The following is an 18413-nucleotide window of genomic DNA, read 5'->3' as shown; positions in this document are numbered from 1 at the left end:
CCATTGACTGCGACCCGCGACCAGCTCAAGCTTAAAAGAACGCCATTATTTATTATTATTTATATTATTATTATTATTATTCCATCCTAAAACGTAAGCTTATACAGCACGCTACGTTTTCGGTACCATCTTACCCCTTAAATTATCCATATAAACTCTGTGCACGCAACCGGGCAGAGTGTTTTTCGTTTTTCAGGTTCACTTCCAAGCGGGAAAAATCCCGTCCAACTGGCTGCCATCATCTAATCTCTCTCTTCGCCTCGAGGGATTTCTTCTCCAGGTATCCTCTTCTTCTCCCTCCTCCACTCTCTCGCCCCTACGCCCCCTTCTCCCTCGCTCTTCCACAATTGGGGCAGCAGCGGCGTCGTCTCGCTGCGGCAATTCTCTCCTCCTCTCCTGTCGCCGAATTCTCGAATCTTGGCTTCCAATCCAATCCGGCCATTTCCTCGCATTTAGGGGGTTCATTTCGCTCTCAATCCGCCATCTCTCGCCGAATTAAGCTACGTTCTTCCCTTCACTGGAAATCTCCGGTCCTCATCCTTCTTCTTTCTTGCCCTCCCTCTGTTCTCAAATTTCTTGCTCCATAACAAATCTTGATCGCTTTCTTGCACGAGAACTACATCGGCGGCTACAAACAGCTGGGTTATGAATGCTTCTCCTCCGCTGATGCAGTGGTGAACGAGAAACCCTAGCTCCGGAATTAGGGTTTTGGCCGTTTATGATTATAAGACTAGGGTTTCTGCAATCTGATTTTCCCGCCCAAGTTTTCTTTTCCCACGCTTCCCCCACTTTTCCTCGTCTTAGAGATTCAAATTAGCTGCAAACAGCTAGAGTTTTGATTTACCTGTACAATATTAAATTGGAACCCAAAATCACAGTCTTTTTGGATGCTGATTCTTTTCTTGCGCTGTTTTCTTAGGTATTGCATGGTGTTTCGGGATGTACATCAAGAAGGTAATTTCTACTTCATAAACTGTTTCTCGTGGTCATGGCAGCAGGACTTATTTTCTCATTTTCTTGAAATCTTGGTGTATAATTTGAGTTTTCCCTTTTCTTTCTGCTTTCTATGAATTCTTGATCAGGTGATCATTGAAGGGTTCAAGAGCTACAGAGAACAAGTTTCTACAGATCCGTTCAGCCCTAAAGTAAACTGTGTTGGTAATTACTCCCCTTTCCATTTTTGGGCTTGTTTTTTAACCCCCGACCCACACAACCCCCCCCCCCCCCCCCCCCCCCCCCCCTCCCTTCTTTCGCTCATACGAACTGTAATCAGTACATTTTCTAGCTTCAGAAGAACGTGCTTACAACATTCATCTGACCTAGTCTCTGGAAAAAGGGAAATCTTACTCTAAAGGTTAATTAGGTCCAAGTAAAAACCTGTTACCAAACCTTCTCCATTGGTCAATTTTAACACCACCCTAGAACTGATCAACTCTGTCTAGAGGTTCTAGGAAAAATCCAGACTAACAGTCTGAAGAACCAGCAACTTATTCCAACTAACATGCATTTCTGTTATAACTGTCAGCTCCTTTTCTTATATGGGATTTTTAGTATCTAAAATCATGTGCACATTTTGGTGCACTTGAGCATGGTTCCAAAATTAAGCATGGTTCTCCTAATGCATAAAGCAGGAGACATGGGCTGAGCACATTTATGTTAGCTTTTGAACCAAATTCCTGCAGTGAAAATTTTTAACCTTTTGTTGAGAAACTATCATTCACTTGGATGTATGACAACCATAATCTTCATATTTAAACTACATTAATGCCCATATATATATATGTGTAATATATGTATATATGTATATATATGCGTATTTCTGTGTGTCTCTATATATATATGCTTATATATGTATGTCTATGTAGTATATGTATACATATGTACATATATATACATTTATACATCCATGTATGTATATATATATATATTTATTTATTTATACATAAATATATCTATGTATATATGTATTTATGTTGCATGTATGTATTCTATGTATATGTGTGTCTGTGTGTCCACATGCATTCCTTAGCTAGGATGAAGGATTCAATTCAGGTGACATCCTATTGTTGAATAAAGAAACTAATCTAGTCCAAGCATGACCAGCCAGTGCTTCTTGGTAAAGTTTACATATTTCCTTGTATATTAAGGAAATATGCATCTTATTCCTTTACATCCTTTTATTACATAAGGCCTATAAGTTTTAATGCATTAAGTTCATCAAGCTTTAATTTGATAGTCTTTAAGCATTTAACCATAACTCATGCTAATAGTTCACTTAAATAGATAGTTAACATTAGGATTCATGAAAGATAATAAGATATGGAGTGCGAAGTTTGATTTATGTGTAGTAACACATGTTGTTTTTTGTGTTCTTGGCAGTTGGTGCAAATGGATCTGGAAAAACAAACTTTTTCCATGGTAACAAATGTCATCTAAGTATTATGTTGAAGTCAAATATGATGCTTATTTGTTGTATCACATGGGTTCAGTTCTCAGCATGCTTACTTTGACCTTTTCCCCCTTTTTTCCAATATTTGTGATGGAAACAATTTTAGCCATACGTTTTGTGCTTAGCGATCTGTTCCAGAATTTGCGCAGTGAAGATAGACATGCCCTTCTTCATGTACGCTTCCTTTGCTTGGATTTTGTGCTCTGCATCCCCCTTTCCAGAAGAAACAGAGAAGTTTTTCATGCTGACTTATTTTGTTGTGGCAAATTGAACAGGAGGGTGCTGGGCACCAGGTTGTATCAGCCTTTGTGGAGATAGTATTTGACAATTCTGACAACCGCATTCCAGTAAGTTACTGTATTTGTTTTTTTATTTGAAAGAAAACGTTTTTTGATTAATTTTTTGACAATTGCATACAGACCACTATGTTGCTTTCAGATCTTTTTTTAGCAATTTGTGTTATGCTATCTTTTATTATGGAAAACAAAGTCTTCTGTCGAAGTTGGAGTCACGGTCCCAAAAGGAACAAGTATGAAAACCTAGGCTAAGAAATTACCAATGTAGGTCTCTTTCTCACAGAAAGAAATACAGGGTCATTTTCGTATATTTTTGCAAATGAGCACTGGCATTGGATGTGGTTCAAGTATTGATGAACACATGTTGCAAATTTTCTTGAACATGGTTCATGCATAACCTTGTAACCTCTTGGTAGCTCATAAGCCTGGTCATATTAATCAAGGTATGGTTTCTGGCGTACTACCCTTAAAATCGGCCGATAAGTACATTCAATTGGTCTCAAACCATCTAAGCCAACTAAGCCATATTTGGGAAGTTCCTCTCTCCACTCTATAATTTGCAGACTGAGGATGAAAAGCTGATCCCAATTCTAATTTAGAGTGGGCTGTAATACATTTGGAAGGCATGTTGATTATATTATTGTTGTCCCTTGGCATAGAAGTTCAGTGATGCAGGTTGTTGAGGTGGCACGCACAAAGGAGGTTGCCCCCCGACATGGAAATTGGTTGCTATACGTTGCTGCACTGGTGGAGGCAACATCCATCGAGTCGGTTGCCCCCAGCCCTTGGTGTTGGGCCGTTGGCATGGGCTACGCTGGAGGCTGAACACTTTATGAACCTTCATTCACCCCTATGAGACGACCAACCCTTGTAACCATAACTAGGATTGGCGAAACTCCACTGATGTTTCTTTGAATAAAATTATAAGGATCAGGGTGGCTAGCACCCGCCCTAGTCTCTAATGATGGCTGTGCAGGAATCATAGTGTCACTTGCTATGTGCTTGGTCTGGCCATTGGGAGCACTTGTTCTCATTGTAGTTTCTTCATAACCCAGGTCTTGGAGACCCAATATTTCACCATGATAGAATTTGGCCTTGCCTTTCTCAAAAGCCCAAAGCTTCAAAAAGTCAGGCCTTTTTGAGAGCTTGACACTTCCGTTCTGTAAAGATTGAGGGGCTAGAAAATAAGTGGTCGAATTAGCTGTATTGCTATAAATTCATTTCATTGACAGATGGAATACTAATGCCACAGCTGAGACAATGACCGTGGTCCACAAATTGATTGCTAAAATTCAACTTGTAGGTGATTTCAGGCTATGTGATATTCCAATCTTATGCTTTGGCATCTTGAAACTTAATTACCTCTAATCTGTGTAGAGCTGAAATTGTAGGATAACCTGATGCTTTACTGCAGGTTGATAAGGAGGAGGTGCGGTTGCGGCGGACTATTGGTCTGAAAAAGGATGAATACTTTTTGGATGGGAAGCATGTCACGTATGGTGTTTCTTTTTCTCTAAAATTGCTCATGGCATTCTCAAAATATCATGACGTTTTGTAAACCAAATAATGCAACTGGTGTTTTCTTTTCCAGTAAAACAGAAGTGATGAATTTGCTGGAGAGTGCTGGTTTCTCTCGCTCAAATCCATACTATGTTGTGCAGCAAGGGAAGGTAAACAAATGCATGGCTGGTGATTTTTGATTTTCGTTATTTCTTTTTTTACTTCTCGATTCCTTTATGAAGTTAAATGACAGCCCTTCAAGATTTTGTTTGTTATTGATTGCAGATAGCATCTCTCACTTTAATGAAAGACTCTGAACGTCTGGATCTTCTTAAGGAGATTGGGGGTACACGTGTTTATGAGGAAAGACGGCGTGAGAGCTTGAAAATTATGCAAGAAACTGGCAAGTTCGCCATTAGATGTTGAAAGATGCTGGTCTTTTATGTATAGGTTGTCTTACATGATCTTTGTGTGCCATCAGGTAATAAGAGAAAGCAAATAGATCAGGTTGTTCGCTACTTGGAGGAGAGATTGAGGGAACTTGATGAAGAAAAAGAAGAGCTGAAAAAATATCAGCAGCTTGACAAGCAACGAAGGTCACTAGAGTATACCATTTTTGATAAAGAACTTCATGACGCGAGGCAGAAATTAGGGGAGGTCAGTTGTATTAAAAAAAATTAAGGTGTAACCTGTATTACTCTTTAATTGCCAATATTTAACTATATAATATGAACTGGCTACTTTTTTGAATTGTGATATTAAATTTGACAACAGCCCATAAGTTGTTAGAACAAGATGTTACAGATCATTTTTTGTGTCTGATCTTCAAACAGTCCATTGAAAATTTCCATGCTTTTCTTTGTTTGACTTCCGTACAGCCATATGTAGGGACAAGAATGGTGGATATTGACAAAAATAAACACGGTATTCAACTGTGTGAGGACTCGTGAGGAAGGAGAGCGGCATGGGTTAGAATTCAACACAAGATAGTTAATGTTAAAGGGAACTGCCATACAGGTTTTCCAACTGTAAAATTGTGTGCTTTGTTAAAAGAAATAGACATAACAGAGCCAGTTATGATAAGTCAAAATTTGACACATGCTCAATTAAGAAACTTTATAAATAAATGACAACAAGGATTTACATGCCAGTCCATATTTGTTTCTTAAAATACATGGCATGGTGCATGGTGACTGCCACAGTTGTAGGAGTGCATTGACACTAGTGTTCACCAGCACAACACACACCCGAACACAGGTGTGTACATGCATATTAGCGTATCAATATTCTATAGTATAAGGAAGTTTGGGTTGACATGTAGCTGGCCTGTGCATATATGCAAATCAGACCTACAGATGCTAATTCCTCTATCGAGGTCCTCAAATATATAGAGCTAATAACCTCTTTAGTTTTGACTAAATTGTTCGAGTATTCGGTGGCTTATTGGTACTGTTGTTTTCATAATTTCCATTGCGCCTCATGAACAGATGAAATCCATGGCATTTCCGCGCACATCCTTTAGATTTCCTTTCAAATCCTGCAAAAGAAACATGCAGTTGGAAACTTACGTAGCATCTGTATTAATGATAATCTCAAAATCACCCCATTGAACCCCATTTATGAATCCCATCAATTTGAACTGCTCATTGTCCTTGCTTGCTGTTTACCTGTGCACATTTGTATCCTCTCTCTCTCTCTCTCTCTCTAAATTTCCTGTAGCAGACCGAATGCTCGTCCTGGGATTTATATTTTTCCATGAGGAATTATCATTTTTCAGTCTGGGCATTTACCTTCATCATGCATGATACAGTCCCATGCACATGGCATGCATAATGTAGAAGAGATTTAGTCCTGGTACTTTATCAATGTTTGGCTGGCTATTCCATCTCCTTATTTCTGATGAATGCTTCATGCTGCCTTATTTTTGTAGATAGAAGAAGCCAGGAAGAAAGTTTCTGAGAAGTCAACCAGCATGCACAATAGTGTGCTAGATGCCCATGAAAAGCTTAAGTTATTAGATAAGGAATTCAAAGTTTTCACAAAAGAGATACAAGGATTGAACAAAGAGAAAGAGACAATAGAGAAGAAGCGAACCGAAGCACTAAAAGTGCACACACAGATTGAACTTGATTTGAGAGACCTAGAAGAGAGAATTTCTGGGGATGTCCGAGCCAAGGTTTGTTTTGGGTGATGGTATATAAAGGTTCCTTGATTTCTAAACTTATGTTATAATTCCCTTTATTCACTGAAATATGTTGTCAGGAGGAAGCTGCAAGGCAGTTGGAAAGCCTGAGAAAAGAGATCCAGGAATCCAGAGATGAACTCAATACTATCAGGCCCTTACACCAGTCAAAAGTGGCTGAAGAGGAGGAAATCGCTAAAGGGTAATTATTAAGAGAAATTCTTTTTGTTTTTCAATCACTATTCTTTAGAGGGGTTTTTTTTTGTTAGAAACCAAATGATATTTGTTTTGAGAACAGAATAATGGATCGTGAGAAGCAGCTGAGCATTCTGTACCAAAAACAAGGCCGTGCTACCCAGTTTGCAAGTAAAGCTGCTCGGGATAGATGGCTGCAAAGGGAAATTGATGACCTTCATCGTGTTCTTTCATCAAATATGGCACAAGTAATTTGACAGTGAATCCTCTCACCCTCTGTTTATAGAATTATTGCTTGCTCAGTTAGCCTTTTCAGCAGGGAAGAGTATTGTCTTTATGAGAACAGATTTCCATTCTTTCTTCTACCCAAATATAAAAAAAGGGAAACATGTTGTCATAAAGAAAGCTACTCTGCTGTTGAATTTTTTTGACATATTGCCCTTTAACCTAGGACTATAATCTGGTGTTATGTACTTCAACCTGTGTATTCTATGTATGATATTCTGATGATAGAGATCCATCATGCTCAAAATTCCCAGATAAGATATTTCATCCATTTATACCACTCAGGTCCACATGATATGTGTTGAAATTAGGTTCAGATTAACAATTTCAACCGTATGGCTGGGAAGAACCTGATCATGATGGCTTGTTACATATTCTTTATAGTTCTGGAGAGTCACCATTAACTTCTAATAGTTTTCTCTGTTTCCATGTTTGTCAGTATGTCAAGCAGATGTATATGATTTTTCCTTTACACATGCTTCCCTTTTTTTCTTGAAAATATTAGGAGAAAAAGCTTCAGGATGAAATCCAGCAACTTAAAGATGAGGATAGTAAGTTGGGGGCATATATTGAGGAGCGAAGAGCTGAATTGAAAAGGCAGGAGCTGCTCATCACAAAGGGCCAAGAAGATTTTAACAGTTTAAGAGGACAGAGGGATGAACTGCAAGATACAAGGAAGTATGATTTTTCATTGTTCAGCTTAGTTTTAAAGCAATTCATTTTTAGATATTCTTCTATTTTTTTATGGGGAGTGATCATGTTTCAGGTCTTTGTGGAAGAAAGAAACGGATCTTTCTTCTGAAATTGATAGGCTTAGAGCCGATCTTGTAAAGGCACAAAAGAGTCTGGACCATGCTACACCTGGTGTGAGTAATTCTTTCCCTTGCTGCTTTGTGTTTCCATGCTGTTCAACACACAAATTTTAAAGAACAATTTACCTGCCAACATGACTAGAAAAGGGCGGCCCTCTACCTGCCCGCATGACTCATCTGATAAATATCTTGTTATCTAACGATGTACATAGTTCATCGTTAATAATTCTTGGTTTATCTATTATGTGTACTGAAGAGTACTATCCAATTATCTTTGCCCTTTTCTTTCTTGTTAATGCTACATTTCCTTAGATTCATAAGAAATTTATTTATACAGAAACAGTTTCTTTATATTGAGTTTTATAAAGTTGGCATTTTTAAATAATGTGCACTAATCTTATATAGATAGAGGCTCAGTTGTTTCACTTATTGTTATTGCAAGCGATGATGCATCTTCTTCCTTCTGTGCTTAGGATATCAGAAGAGGACTAAATTCCGTCAACAGGATCATCAAGGATCACAATATCAAAGGAGTATTTGGTCCGATACTAGAATTGATTGAATGTGATGAAAAATTTTTTACTGCTGTTGAAGTCACTGCTGGAAATAGGTCTGTGTGATCAAACTTTACATCCATTAAGTCCCATTGCTTAATGACGTAATAAGTTTCTCGTGACATTATTTTATCATACTATGTGCAGCTTATTTCATGTGGTGGTTGAAGCAGATGAGATATCAACTAGGATAATTAGATACCTAACTGCAGAGAAAGGTGGACGTGTGACTTTTATACCACTAAACAGAGTGAAAGTCCCACACATAACTTATCCACAGAGTCCCGATGTAGTACCTTTGTTAAAGAAATTGAAATTTCGTTCTGACTATGCTCCTGCTTTTTCACAGGTATGTCATGCGTATGTCATTCTTTTTCATAAAACATATTTATGATCTGCCTTTTATGTTGAAATGGGCACAACTGTTTAACTATGCATTAAAAATTACTTTTTCCTGAGCAATTCATATATTCAGGACTGTCAATATGTCACAGTGCAAATGCCATAAATAAAAATGTGAATCACAAAGTCAATGGTTTTTACTTGGATCAGAATAGCGTCATCTGCTGCCTCTTGTTTTTGACCTTGCCCCCCTTCCTGAATGTGCTCAGTTTAAGTAGAATATTTTTAACTTGCATATGTGATTTAACATGCACTATGTCTTTCAGACGAGACTGTAATTGAACATGTACTGTCATTCCAAATGGAGCCTTTTGGTTTGTGCCACCTTATGCTTTGAGGCGAGCCTATCAAGGACAGGCTTGAAGTTTGTCATTCTGTCAAAATAGTTTTCCCCCCTTCTTTTTCCTCCTGGTTGAAATTGATTCTCAGAACCGATCCTGAAACTGGTGTCAGTCAATTTTGCCAACTTCAGTCAAAGCTGACCAATTTCGGTCTGTTTTTGGTGCTTTGGAGATTGAGAGATTTATTTCCCTTTCTTTTTTTTTGCTTATTCAGGGGCAATCGTCGAGCCTTTAGTAAGTTTTTTTTGCAAACATAAAAGATTTCTTTGAGTTTTAGCAAAAATGAAGCATGCAGGTGTGGGATTGCGAAGCCATTTAAGGAAGCATGATTTTCAGATATATTGTTGTGCTATTTTTTAAAATTGCATAAATTAAGCAATACTTATAGACCTTGCTTACATTCATGAAGTGCCATCAAAGCTGAAATTCAGAAATCAAAGCTTGTTTTAGCAACACATGACTATTTAAAAAATGAATATGTATACCTGGTTGAGAACATTTTGATTTTGAAACGATATCTAATTTGATTTTCTGACTTGTATTGCTTTTCTGATTTATCTTCTAGATTTCAAGGTTTCATTTTATTTCTTTATTCTTCTAAACTAATTGTGATCCACACTTATCTTCTTTTAGTTGGAGAGCTGATGATAAAATCATGATCAGGAATCTGTCTAGGATGCACTTGAAGTTATTCTTTACTCTATTAAATTTACTCTACAATTTCTGGCTGGGCATATATTGTTTTGACTTGGCTTAGGGTTGGTAGGTTCTTGTCTGACCTGATTTCATTGCTTGAATAATCTCTATCAGCCATCTCATGCATCCATCTTACTTGGAAAAGTCTTAAATATAAAAAATTGGGTTGACAACCAGTATCCATTTCCACCTGCTATCCAGCACAGTCCAGTTCATAAATCAATATCCAGTTAGTTGGTTTTTGGAGTTTATGTGCATTCATTTACTTGCTCTGGTGGATGTATTTTTGTATGCATCCGTTCATTTCCTGAAGCATGCTTTGGTTATTTGGTCATCTGAAAGTTGTTGAACATCAAGTCAAGTCGTTGGTACACATGGTAGTTGACATTGGCTGTTGATTTTGTCGACTCTTGCATTCATCCTGAACTTTTTATGTTATAATCAGGTGTTTGGCAGAACAGTGATATGTCGGGACTTGGATGTAGCTACAAAGTTTGCTCGAACTAATTGTCTTGATTGCATCACATTGGAAGGTGCAGATCAGAACTTGTTACTCTTTTATTTACTCCTATTTTTGTGTTAATTGTTTTCCTGATTTTGAGCAACATACCAGGTGACCAAGTAAGCAAGAAGGGTGGTATGACGGGAGGATACTATGATTTTAGGCGTTCAAAGCTGAAATTTGTGAACATAATTAGGCAAAATAAGTTGTCTATCCATGCAAAAACAGCGGAACTAGATGAAATTGAGAAGAAACTTAAAGATATCCTTAAAAAAGTTACTAGATTTGCTTTTTTATTTTGTGTGCGTGTGGAGGTGGTGACAGTTCACCTGTATTGGATTCCAAGTTTTGCCTGTCTGGGAAGGGATTGCAAGAAAGCTGCCATAGTCCATTTTTTCTCAAAATTTTCTGCAATTTCTGCAACTAACATTTTCGAACTGCGTGCAACTCAAAGATATGCTTATATGCTTTTTATGTATGTGTTTCAGTATGAAGCACACAAGATGGATGTGAAATATATATAATGTATGGCACCAAATGAAATCTGGATGTTGAGAAGGGAGTAAGCGAAATTGAAACTCAAGGATAAATCAGATAGTTGAAAAAGGTCAAATGTTGATCAAGTGAAAATAGAATTTTTATTAGAAATATTGTACTGGACTTCCAATCTTCATCAGGTTGGACAATTTGAGGAATCTTGGCAATTTCTACCCCAGTTGAGCTAAAACACAAATGGTATATGTGATTGCCTATAACTTGAAGTGTCTTTATTTGTTTTGCGTGCACTGCATATACGTTAGGGCATGTTAAAATCATCAAAGATTAGTTTATTGAAATAGTATAAATGGATTACGTTGATAGGCTAGATCCGTCCCCGGGGGTCTCTTGAGCTATTTGACAACTGCAATTCTCCATGCATCTTAAGTGGCCTAGCCCATATATGACCCATTTTTTGTTTATGCACAATACATTGTTCACGATATAGCATGGTTACAAATGCTCTTGGGGAGCGAGGGATGTGCTTCTTGTAAACTGCGCACTTGCCATTTCCTCTGTGTAAGTATTATTACTATAAGACTGCAGAAGGATGTTGGTTTTCCATTAACTTCCCACACAGATAGAACAGGAAATTAACAAGTTGGTTAGCGAACAACAGAAAATGGATGCACACCGTGGCCACATCAAGTCAGAGTTGGAACAACTTAAAAATGACATTTCTAATGCAACTAAGCAGAAGCAATCAATTGCCATAGCTCTTGAGAAGAAGGTGCTTATCAAGTTCTTTTGCTTAATCTGATTGTTTCTTTGCAGGTCTATCATCTATTCTTTGTTGATGCATCTGTAATTTGCTTAGACTTATTCTTCATTGAAATGTATTTTGTATTCTTACAGGAGAAATTGCTTGCAAATGCCCATAACCAAATCGATCAGATCCGAGCTGGCATTGCAATGAAACAAGCTGAAATGGGCACTGATCTTATTGATCAACTAACACCAGAGGAAAAAGATCTTCTTTCTCGGTTAAATCCTGAAATTACAGAATTGAAAGAAAAGCTTCTGTCTTGCAAAACTAGTCGAATGGATGTCAGTAAACCAGACATGTTGCACTAGGGCTTGTTACCATGGATGCATTATAAAACCTTCATACCTTGTTCTAATAGTTTGATCCTTGTTTTGGTAGATTGAGGCAAGAAAAGAGGAGCTTGAGACAAATTTGTCCACAAACCTTGTGAGACGACAGCAGGAGTTGGAAGCCATTATTTTATCTGCAGATTCTGACAACTTGCCCATGGAAGCCGGAGCGAAAAGGCAGGAATTAAAGAACTCTAAAGCAACTATTAATGAATTGACACAGCAGCTCAAAGGTTGGCCTCTCGTACCGATTTCATGCATATCTCTTTTGTATAACTTGGGCTCATATCTAACTGATAATCATTCTTTCTACAGCTGCTGTGGAAAATATAGATAGTCTTACAAAGAAAACACGGGAAATAAGAAATTCAAAAGAAAAACTAAAGGTACATGCTAGTGTATATAGATGTTGTATTTGTGGGTTTTATTTTTATCATCTTTATTACTGTTTATAATGCAGACGCTTGAAGAGAACTATGAGAGGACACTTCAAGATGAAGCAAAAGATTTGGAACAGTTGTTGAACAAAAGGAATATACTTCTTGCCAAACAAGAGGATTGCATGAAAAAAATTCGAGATTTGGGTTCCTTACCATCTGATGCTTTTGAAATGTAATGCATTCTTCCTCACAAAATTCTACTGTTATGAACTGGTATATAGTTTAGTTTTGTGTATTAGTTGAGGGTTTTTTTTGAAGTAATGTAATAGCAGTTATATTGTGTTATTTGTAAAAATTCAGCGTTTGCACACTTCATTATTGAATAGCTCACAGTGCATTATTACTTTCTGTTTATCTCGGTGACTCTTATCTTTAGAAAGACTCTTATCTTTAGAAATGGATTACGACAACTAGACTCTGCATCGTATATGTTCGACCTCTTTGGCTTTAGTGGTGGTTGAGGGGATGAAGGTCCATAAAAGCCCTGCATGTTTTCGCATTAGGTGGCACAGGCTTTACTTTAATTTATACAATTGAAGTTTTTTTATTTGATGGAGTTTTAGGTGGCTTCTTGGTCTTTCTGTTTCGCTCAAAAAATTTAATAGACTTTAGAAATGCTTGTTTAGAGCATTCAGATTAATAATGTCATTTATATTTTGTACTTTTTTTCTTTTTCCAGTATGAATTTTGTTATGGTAGTAGAATAATTCAGTTATTTATTTCCAGATGTACTCCGGGGAGTCTTTTAGTGACTGATAAACAAAGTTAGAAGAAGTGCTTTCTTTTCCTTTTTCCAAGTTTTAATATGCACAATTTTAGCAGATAATCTTTATTGTTGAATATGGCTGTCATTGATGGGAAATGCTTGGATGAATGTGGTGTTGGAAAGATAATGAATGTTTCCATTCAAGAGTGACCTAACCAAGAGGTATTTAACATTTGTGACCCCCTTTGGCTGTATTGCATGTTTATCTAAACTAACTAGCTTGCTTAAAGGTTAATAGGATTTAAAATCCATTTAAAACCTTCTCTTATTAACATAGCTAAAGTTGCAATGTGATGCTTTTGTATAATGTTTCATTTGTATGCGCTGGACAAATACAATGCTATCTGACTACTTACAAAAGAAACAGACAATTATTAAATTCTTAAGCTAAAGCAGAATAAGTTCACTTGCATCGCTTTGTGGAAAGTTCGGTTTCAACTGTAAAAATGATCTCCTTACTAAAGTTGCATATGAAAAGTTTTTTCGTAGTAAGGATCAACAGCAACTATGGTCCACCCTAGACCAATTGAGTTGATGGTCTGAATTGGTGGCATTCACAGTTTGGAATGGTTCGAGGGTTGATGATATGTGATGGATATTTCACATAGACATTTGGATGTGATGGATATTTTTGGGTTTTATTCTCTGCAAGACATGAAGGTTATGGGCTTTGGGAAATGGTAAGGTCGCTCCATTGTGGCTTGGTTTCCCTAGGTTCGAAACATAGAAACAGTCTCTCCGCACATAGAGGTAAGGCTGCATATAACTGAACCTCATCAGATCTTGCAGTGGTAGGAGACTTGTGCACTGGGATGCCCTATCCTTTGTCAGGCATGGGTTTAAATTTTTTTTTGCAGTATACATTACCATCATGACGAGCTAGAGTCATTTTACATTCGTAAAGTGGTTTGCTGAAAAGAGACTAGGATATAAGGATGTCAAACTGATGTATTTAAGGAATCTTGTGAAATATAGAGTTACTGGTTTCTATTTCTTTCACTTGTTCATCTCATATATATTTTTTACTAAGATCAGAACATTCCGAGGTTCTTACATTTTCAGATCAGGCTTTTGCCGCGTCAAATTTTCTCATAAGCCCATTCAGCTCTGGTTACAACTTGGAATAATTGTTTGACCTATTTGCTGCTGCTTGCAATTGTCATCAAATTATATATATATTTTTTCTGGACAAACTTGTAGATATAAAAGGAAAAGCACGAAAGAATTACAGAAGATGCTTCATAAGTGCAATGAGCAGCTGACACAGTTTAGCCATGTCAACAAGAAGGCTCTTGACCAATACATGAACTTCACGGAGCAACGCGAACAACTGCAGAATAGACGAGCTGAACTTGATGCAGGTGACCAGGTATTGACTTTTACTTGGTCCAAGCTACATGCAACCTTTAACTGATTCTTGTTACACCTATATTATTTCATGTCATTGCTATATTGCAGAAAATTAGAGAATTGATTTCAGTTTTGGATCAACGGAAGGATGAATCTATTGAACGCACATTCAAAGGTGTAGCAAGGCATTTTCGAGAAGTATTTTCTGAACTTGTGCAAGGTGGTCATGGCTACCTGGTTATGATGAAGAAAAAGGTTTGTTTATTTTTAAAATTGTTTTCATATATGTTATACATGGAGTTTTTTTTTCTAAAGTTGAGTTTGTCTTCCTGAAGTTTCAGCATATTTTCTGTGTTTATATGCATATTGTTATTTGCTATGTCGACATATGTTGGTTATGGGAGCTTTAGCATTTAAAATTTGGGCACAATCATATGTATTTACTGCACATGCTTTGCTCACAAAAGTTGCTGCTGAGATGTTTGAAGGACTTACATTTAACTTATGAAAATTTGCTTTTCCTCAAACACCCTTGTGTTTCGAAGGTGATTCCTGTTCTGAAAATTCAGACTTGAAACTAGCTTCCCTTTTTGTATTCTTTACCTCGAAAATTCAAGGAACATAGATTTACAACGGGATTCTTGTACAATTTTTAAAATTCAATTGGAGGGTTTTTAATATGTCAGGTTCCTTCCATTAGCATTAACTTGGATTTCTCTTTTTCTTGACACTAGGATTTTCAAAATCAACTGTCTTGTATGTAAGAAATTGAACTCAGATGATTCTTTTATCCAATTACAATTTTATCTTTGGTTTGTGATGTTTGTCTTAGCAACTTTATTTTTGTTGGAAAAGAGTATATGATGTTTTATCTTAACATGAGGAGTATGAATGGACAAACAAGTCAACACTATAAAAAATACTCTGGAGACATTATAAATCATTATTTATTTGAAGTGAATTAGTGCTGAGTTATTTTGCACCCTTTTTTAAGGGCAGATGTTTTACTTATTTTAATAAGTCAGTGTGGTCCAAAATGAATGGCAAGGACCAGAAAACTTACACTTCCATCTTTCAGAACTTATTGATGATAATGGGTCTCGAATTTCAACATTCAAGTCCAGTCTGCTGGCAAAGATGACCGCCTCAAGTTCAATAGTGATCCTGTGAGAGGTGCTCACCATGGATCTTGTCATAGAGTAAGAGCGTTATTATATATATATATATATATATATATATATATATATATATATATATATATATATATATATATATATTCCATGATGCTCTAATTTATGTTTTGCTATAAAAAGTTTGTAGCAAAAAACTTTTATTTCTCTCTATGGAACTATTATTTCCATCTCTCAAGGAGTCTTCAACGCATCAATGTCTAAGTTAACTAACTTAGGACACTTTGATTTAATTTTTAAAAATAATGATATATAAATATATCAAATTATATCTCATACCTGACTAAGATGACTAGTCAATTGTACTTCTTAATAATTAAAAAAGAAACTTCCGTCTATGCTATTCTACATTAATGATAAAGAATAAAAATATCTGCATTTCATAATTAGTGTCTGATTTTTGAGCCGGTTGCTTGGACTCTTAAAAAAACTTTAAGAGTTAACAAATGCAATAGCATGCTCCAAACAATCTTTTGATAGTATACTCCAAAAGGCTATGCCAAGTGTTGAATATTCTTGTTGAGAACATGCAGGCTCTTTTTATGGGTTTTTACATATAAATGGCACTTATGATACATGCTCTTGTTTTTATGTAATAAGAGGGGTATTTATATTTCTTAGTAATATTAAAACTTTATTGATGGTAGCAGATATGATTTAATCGTATTGCATTAACAAGCTCATATTGACTTTTCTTGTATTAATCATATGTCTCATGTATCTCTTTTTTTTGTTATAAGCTGATAAGGGTAACAATCAATGCATTTTCTGTACATATGACCATCTTGACTAATGGATTTGAATTCCTTACCTTTCAAAAGGATGGTGAACTTGGTGATGATGATCATGATGAGGATGGGCCCCGTGATCCAGATCCTGAAGGAAGAGTTGAGAAATACATTGGTGTTAAAGTGAAGGCACGTACTTGTCTTTTTCTATGCATGAACTTTTTCTGGTTTTGAAATTTAAATAAATTCAAGTAAAAGTCATTTTTCTTCCTTAGCAAAAGCTGGTATAAAACACGAAAGGCATCTTGTATCGTGGCATTACAGGTGACCACAAGAAACGTCTATAGATTGTGAGACATCTATAGGCCTGCCAAGTTGCATTTCCTATGAATAGTTAGTATCTTCTATTTTCCAGACCATGTAATGTTGTATATTAATTAGTTGTTTTATATTACTCAGGCTAATGCTGATTGAATTTGTAGATCTCAAATCTCAAGAAAGACTCAAACCTTTAAAAGTGGAATAATGTCATTAGTAGGACTCATCAGGGTAAAATTATGAGATGATTTGTTAGGTACTAGTACAAGGCAGGTGCTATGCACATGCCTGGGCCGATAGCTAATTTGGAGTCCGAAGTTGAGGCATGAGGGAAACTTCGCATGCGGAGTCCGAGCAGGAATTCTTGTAAAAGAGATATGGAGGGCATCTTGGGAAATAAAAAATGGAGCTGAATGACCCAGTCTCATGGATGGAAGAACTCAGGAGTTTCGATTTAATAGTAAAATAGATTGAACATTAGAGGACAAAATGCTCTCTTGACAACTATGCTATTTTTTAGTTCCTACCTGAGATAAGTTTCTGATGTGTTGCTCTGTGGCCTTTTTTTTTGTTAGGTTTCTTTTACCGGCCAAGGAGAAACTCAATCAATGAAACAATTGTCAGGTGGTCAGAAAACTGTCGTGGCATTGACACTGATTTTTGCCATCCAACGGTGTGATCCTGCTCCATTTTATCTGTTTGATGAGATTGATGCAGCATTAGATCCTCAATACAGAACTGCTGTTGGAAGTATCCTCCTGTTTAACTTTTGTTTACTGTGAGCAACACATACCCACTGGTATACGCACAAGTTTGATAATGCATATGTATGACCATCATTTGTAACCATTGGATTATTACAAGGCACCTCCTCTTGTTTCTTCAAAGGGATTTTTACTTAGCAGGGGCCTAATTCTTGGAACTTAGCAGGTCAGGGATCGTGTGAATGTTTGTCTAGGAGTCTGCCATCTTTCAGTCCTCTGATCTTTAGTGGTTTTCATGAATAGACAATTTCCTACATGATATACCTTGTTTACCATTGCTATCACGTTTCCTGGTCAATTAGTTTGCCTTTTTGTGGAATCTTAACTCTTATGTTAAAGATATGATCCGCCGTCTAGCTGACATGGCAAATACTCAGTTCATAACCACCACATTCCGGCCAGAGCTTGTGAAAGTTGCAGACAAGATTTATGGTGTGACACACAAGAACAGAGTTAGCCATGTCAATGTGGTTTCAAAGGATCAGGCTCTTGATTTCATTGAGCATGACCAGACACACAATACTGACTAATCTGTAAGCTCTTCCAATTGTCCAATTTCCGTTTTTGAATCCTGTTCTCTTGTTGACCACAGAACTTGATATGCAGGCTTGATCCAGTCACAGGCAGGCTTTCTGAAAGCCGAATTCCACGACCTGGAATGCTCTGTTTAACTGCATGTTTGCCCATGTGCATGTTGGTGGCGGTTGACTGTTGTAAGATTAAACATGTATGACCTTTAAGGGAAGTATGTATATAATACCGAAAAACTGAAATTTCATTGTCCATCTTTATGAACGTTCTATCATGTTGGTGATTTGTGCTTGATGTATATTTGTGGTGGTTGATTTGTCTGCAGATCTGTGGTTGTGAGACATCTTGGGTCTTACCTGGCTTTTGGCATTGGAAGTTTTCGTGGATTGCTAATTTTGATCTCAGCTTTTTATTCAAGGATTTATAATATGTTGGGCCTCTGTTGCTGGCTCTTATTAGAGATTATCATAGGAAGTTTCA

At 36.8% G+C, this 18413-nt stretch overlaps 1 protein-coding gene across 5 annotated transcripts; it reads left to right on the top strand.

Annotated features, from left to right (window-relative positions):
- The first annotated feature begins 136 nt into the window (after positions 1 to 136).
- On the top strand, positions 137 to 18373 carry LOC103721104 (structural maintenance of chromosomes protein 3). Of its 5 annotated transcripts, none has more exons than XR_606271.4 (31): positions 138 to 280; positions 920 to 954; positions 1083 to 1158; positions 2380 to 2418; positions 2556 to 2623; positions 2725 to 2796; positions 4160 to 4239; positions 4337 to 4415; positions 4531 to 4648; positions 4727 to 4902; positions 6176 to 6421; positions 6508 to 6629; positions 6726 to 6870; positions 7413 to 7585; positions 7674 to 7773; positions 8193 to 8329; positions 8421 to 8622; positions 10158 to 10245; positions 10326 to 10475; positions 11330 to 11481; positions 11607 to 11798; positions 11896 to 12079; positions 12162 to 12232; positions 12307 to 12458; positions 14253 to 14421; positions 14511 to 14657; positions 16414 to 16509; positions 17214 to 17388; positions 17742 to 17935; positions 18009 to 18129; positions 18259 to 18373. XR_606271.4 is itself a non-coding variant. In XM_008811162.4 (30 exons), the coding sequence occupies exons 2-29, from the start codon at positions 940 to 942 to the stop codon at positions 17930 to 17932; spliced, it is 3615 nt and encodes a 1204-aa protein (XP_008809384.2). In that variant the 5' UTR covers positions 138 to 280; positions 920 to 939; the 3' UTR covers positions 17933 to 17935; positions 18009 to 18227. The 5 variants fall into 5 exon arrangements, 3 of the variants coding, with proteins under 3 accessions (XP_026666016.2, XP_008809384.2, XP_038987231.1); XR_606269.4 differs by having other exon boundaries at positions 18009 to 18147; XM_008811162.4 differs by lacking the exon at positions 18259 to 18373 and having other exon boundaries at positions 18009 to 18227.
- The last annotated feature ends 40 nt before the right edge of the window (positions 18374 to 18413 follow it).

The sequence above is a fragment of the Phoenix dactylifera genome, chromosome 11 (assembly GCF_009389715.1).
Source record: "Phoenix dactylifera cultivar Barhee BC4 chromosome 11, palm_55x_up_171113_PBpolish2nd_filt_p, whole genome shotgun sequence".
Lineage (NCBI taxonomy): Eukaryota > Viridiplantae > Streptophyta > Magnoliopsida > Arecales > Arecaceae > Phoenix > Phoenix dactylifera.
This window is presented reverse-complemented; position numbering and strand designations above follow the sequence as displayed.